Genomic DNA, 5,166 nt, shown 5'->3' with positions numbered 1-5,166 from the left:
ACCTAATCCTGCACCCTTTGCACCTAATCCTGCACCCCTTGCACCTAATCCTGTACCCTTTGCACCTAATCCTGCACCCCTTGCACCACAAGCTCCGATGGCTCCACTCCCGGTACCAGATTCACCACCAGCACACAGAACTAGGAGCCAGGAAAAGGCACGAGCAGAAAGCAGTGGGGATAGCAATAAAGAAGGGAAGGGGGGCACTTGTACCCATTAAGGGAAGTACCATTAGTAGGAAATCAAGGGAGACCAGTCATTGGGTATGTGTCATCCCCCCTGAGCACTGGGGATGTGAGAGCTTTTTAAAAAAAAGGAGAGGGTTACTTGAAGATCCGCTGGGGGTGTCTGAAAGGTTAGATCAGTTCCTAGGACCCAGCATTTACACCTGGAGCTAGACTCCACCAGATGGGATTCGTCTTTATTCTTGCGGAAACCTGGACCAGTAATTTGGAAACTACTACTACCATCTGGGGGGTTACTCCTTTTTGGGATGCATCCTGAGAAAAACTAAATCACAATAGCGTATAGAATTGTAATGTAAAAACTGGAAAATAAAAGCTGCTGATGAGTAAAAATTGGAATAGAAACTACTGAGAAAGCTTATGAGTACCCCTATAAATACCTGTAAGCCCCAGTTATCAGTGTGAAGTTGGAGGGAAAACTTCCCCTACTGTACCCAGCGCTGTGTTGCTCATACTTTACCATTTAATTAAAAAATTGATTGCTGCTTGAATATTGGCATAGTTAAGCTTCTTATTTATAACAAAAGGCTGCCCAGGGAGTGCTGAGAGCATATCCTTGAGGGCAGGAGTGCAGGGAGCCCAAGGCTCTGGGCAGGGAACTGCAATGCTGAGCAAGGCCTGGCTTGGCTGCAGGAAGCAGAAAGGCCAAGCCCTGAGCCCAGCCTGGGCCAGCAGGGCCTGTCCCTCACGGCTGGCTCGGGGCTCTTTGTGGGGCAGGGGGATGTGAGGGGCAGCAAGGACAAACGCCATCCACCTGCAGCCCCTGCCAGCCTCCCCAGGGAGGCCGAGGGAGAAACAAAGTGCAGCCCCTGCCAGGAAAGTTCCTCCTGTTGGGCCTCTGGAGGCGCTGCCCGAGCCCAGGGCACGAAGGCCTGGGTGCCTGTGGCCCTGCCAGCCCTGCCCAGCCCTTGGCCATCTGTCCTGCAGGCTGTGCCCCCTGGGCGTGCTGCTCCTCTGCCCTGGCCAGCTGCACTCGCCCATTTCACTGTGCCCCAGCATTTCTCACCCAGCGTTTCTGGGCCCTCCCTGGGCTCCCTGCACCCAGCGCTGCTGGCTCCTGGCACACAGAGCCCGGCCATGGCCCAGCCTCACGCTGGGACACCTCCAGCACCAACATTCTGCCCTGGGAGGGACTTTTCTTTCTCCTCAGCTCCAGGCTGAGCCTTCCAAGCTGAAGTCTGGGGAGGTTTCCTGCAATTCCCACTTCCAAGGAAAGCTCTGTCTCCTGCTGGTCACAAACAGAGAAGGGCTGGAGGGCGATATGGTGGTCAGAGGCTGTTTGGGGCACAGTGACCATGAAATTATTGAGTTTTTAAGCATTCTGTGAAGGGAGGACATCAACAAGTCTTCTGCAATGGACTTATGAGAGGAGAGTTTGGCCTATTTGCAGATTTGGCAAGTGCCAAATCAGGTAATGATTTATTAAAGGGAATCAGAAACTAAAACAAAGGATACCAGGAAGGATGGACACCCTTCAAGAAAGAAATTTTGAAGGAGCAGCAACAGCCTGTCCCTCTGTGCCCAAAAGTGACCTAGGAAGGAAAACAACTGGTCTGGCAAGGCATGAAGGTTTTTCCAGGAGCTCAGGGGAAAAATTAGGGTGCATGACCTTTGGACAGAGGGGCAGGAAACTCAGGACATGTTTAAGAATATTGTTAGGTCATGCAGAAAGAAAATTAGAGAGGTGAAAGCTCAATTAGGATTTAACCTGGCCACTTCTTTGAAGGATAATAAAAATGATTTAATAAATAAATTAATGGCAAAAGGAGTGGAAAGGAGAACCTCCATTCCTTATTGGGGGGCATATGGTTCCTCAAAGACAAGGAAAAGGCTGAGGTACTTAACCCCTTCTTAGCTTCACTTTTCAAGAGGAAGTCAAGTTGTCTTGACTTACCTGAGCTGGTAGATGGGCACAGGGAGCAGAACAGCCCCCCTGTAATCCAGGAGGAAGCAGCTGGTGACCTGCTGAGGCACTCAGATGCTCACAGGTGTCTCTGGGATCAGATGGGATCCATCCCAGGGGAATGAGGGAGCTGGTGGATGAGCTCCCCAAGCTGCTCTCCATCATTTACTATCAGTCCTGGCTCAGCAGGGAGGTCCCAGAGGACTGGAGGTGCCAATGTGAGCCCATCCCCAAGAAGGGCTGGAAAGAGGAGCTGGGGAACTCCAGGCCTGTCAGCCTGACCTGGGTGCCCAGCAAGGTTATGGAACAGATCACCCTGAGTGCCATCCCAGGGCACCCACAGGATGGCCGAGGGATCAGAGCCAGCCAGCGTGGATTTCAATATCTGCATTGATGATCTGCATGAGGGGACTGAGTCCAGCATCAGCAAATTTGCAGATTACACCAAGCTGGGCGTGAGTGTGGATCTGCTGGAGGGTAGGAGGGCTCTGCAGAGGGACCTGGACAGGCTGGATCCAGGGCCCAAATCCAACAAGGTGAGGTTGAACAAGACCAAGGGCTGAGTCCTGCACTTTGGCCACAACAACCCCTGCAGCGCTACAGGCTGGGACAGAGTGGCTGGACAGTGACCAGGCAGAAAGGGGCCTGGGGGTACTGATGGACAGCAGGCTGGACATGAGCCAGCAGTGTGCCCAGGTGGGCAAGAAGGCCCGTGGCTCCTGGCCAGGATCAGGAATGGTGTGGCCAGCAGGAGCCAAGCTGCTGTGCTGCCCCTAACCTGCCCCCAGCTCTGCACACAGACATTGCTGCTGCAGCTCCATAGAAGGCAACAAAAGGGGGATCTCCAGTGGAAACTCTGCTGGGAGATCCTTTAGCTCATTTAAAGACACTGATAGAACAGCTCCTCACTGACACAGTCTGTGGCCACAGTAAAGGTGGAGAGAAACAAAATGAGAAATGGCAGAAACAGTGGCATTTCTTTGTGGACAATATTAAAAAACTAAAACAAAGGAATGAAAAGAACAAACCATCAAACCCAAGTACTATCAAAGATGATTTTTATTACAAGTGACTTCCAGAAACTAGAAAGCAGCTTGATGTTTGTAAAACCATCCAGTTATCAGTGTCCGCACTGCAGCCTTGAGCTCCTGGTTCCTCAGGCTGTAGATGAGGGGGTTCAGGGCTGGAGGCACCACCGAGTACAGAACTGACAGGGCCAGATCCAGGGATGGGGAGGAGATGGAGGGGGGCTTCAGGTGAGCAAACATGATAGTGCTGAGGAACAGGGAGACCACGGCCAGGTGAAGGAAGCAGGTGGAAAAGGCTTTGTGCCGTCCCTGCTCAGAGGGGATCCTCAGCACAGCCCTGAAGATCTGCACATAGGAGAAAACAATGAACACAAAACAACCAAAAGCTATACAGACAGTGAAAACAGAAACCTTAAGTTCCCTGAGGTAGGATTTGGAGCAGGAGAGCTTGAGGATCTGAGGAATTTCACAGAAGAACTGATCCAGGGCATTGCCATGGCACAGGGGCAGGGAAAATGTATTGGCCGTGTGCAGCAGAGCATAGAGAAAGGCACTGGCCCAGGCAGCTGCTGCCATGTGGGCACAAGCTCTGCTGCCCAGAAGGGTCCCGTAGTGCAGGGGTTTGCAGATGGACACGTAGCGGTCGTAGCACATGATGGTCAGCCGGGAAATCTCTGCTGAGATAAAGAAAAGAAAGAAGAAAACCTGTGCAGCACACCCTGAGTAGGAGATGGTCCTGGTGTCCCAGAGGGAATTGTGCATGGCTTTGGGGACAGTGGTGCAGATGGAGCCCAGGTCGCTGAGGGCCAGGTTGAGCAGGAAGAAGAACATGGGCGTGTGCAGGTGGTGGCCGCAGGCTACGGCGCTGATGATGAGGCCATTGCCTAGGAGGGCAGCCAGGGAGATGCCCAGCAAGAGGCAGAAGTGCAGGAGCTGCAGCTGCCGCGTGTCTGCCAGTGCCAGCAGGAGGAAGTGGCTGATGGAGCTGCTGTTGGACATTTCTTCACTCTGGGCATGGTGGACTGTTGAAAGAAGACATTGACAAAGTGCGACCAATTTCTTTGAGTCAATCCTATGTATTTTATGTGGAATCTCAGCAAAATCACTTCTCTTCCTGTGAGTGAAATTTTGCTAGACTATTTTTGATTTTGAGTTTGTGCTGCTGAGGCCCTGCCTCATCTTTACCAATTCTCACAGCCGGAACACTGGGGAGACCTGAGGGAAAACAGATCTCTCTGTGCCCCAATGCAGTTGATGCTAGTCCCAACACAGGAGCCCTTTGAATATTACAATTCCTCTGTTTCATGGTGCCAGCACTCAAACATTTCTTGAAAAATAAAGTAGACATTCTGAACTCTACGGTTTAAAAATAATTTTCTCCAAACCCTTCTCTCTTTCCCTGTGCAGCTGGACAGGAAGGAATACAAAGGGTTGGTCTGGTTCTCTGCTGCCTGGAGTTGAGCCTACTGGGCACTCTCTATCGAAGCCTTGTTCCTGCCAGTGCTGCCAGAGCCCAGCCCAGCCTTGGGGGCTCAGCTCTGCCCTGCAGACCCCTCCCAGCACAGGGCACTGCCCAGGGGCATCTCCCTGGCAGCAGGGCCTTAAGGGCAGGGAAGGCAAACAGAGATGCTGCAAGCCAAGGTGCTGCTGCTGCTGTCTGTAGGGAGAGGAGTCTGAGGAGGCACTTTCTGAGGGAGATGTGAGGCACATCTGCTGCTGCCCAGGGTGACAGTGCAGGAGTCTCAGTGACACAGCCAAAGCTGACAGCCCCGTTCCCTTCCCATTAAGAGAAAGGAGAGAGCGGCCCTGGCCATTCAGCACCATCTCCAAAGCAGGAGGAATCTGCCCTGATGAGGGTCGCTCCTTCCACCTCCAACTTCTCCCCTGCACTGTCCATGTGGAGCTACCAGGCAGGCTGAGAGCTGCCCCTGGCAGGTGGCACATGCCCGGGGCTGGCCAGGAGCCTTGAGGGCTGCAGGACCTGCTCTGC

The 5,166-nt window shown here is 52.8% G+C and overlaps 1 protein-coding gene across 1 annotated transcript; it reads right to left on the bottom strand.

Moving 5' to 3' along the window:
- Window positions 1-3,230: 3,230 nt before the first annotated feature.
- LOC132334524 (olfactory receptor 14C36-like) lies at window positions 3,231-4,272 on the bottom strand. Its single transcript, XM_059860632.1, has one exon. It carries the CDS (start codon window positions 4,173-4,175, stop codon window positions 3,231-3,233), a length of 945 nt encoding a protein of 314 aa, XP_059716615.1. The 5' UTR covers window positions 4,176-4,272.
- Window positions 4,273-5,166: the final 894 nt, after the last annotated feature.

This window comes from Haemorhous mexicanus, chromosome 16 (assembly GCF_027477595.1).
Source record: "Haemorhous mexicanus isolate bHaeMex1 chromosome 16, bHaeMex1.pri, whole genome shotgun sequence".
Classification (NCBI taxonomy): Eukaryota; Metazoa; Chordata; class Aves; order Passeriformes; family Fringillidae; genus Haemorhous; species Haemorhous mexicanus.
Note: the sequence above shows the minus strand (reverse complement) of the source record. Positions and strands in the feature narration are given on the sequence as shown.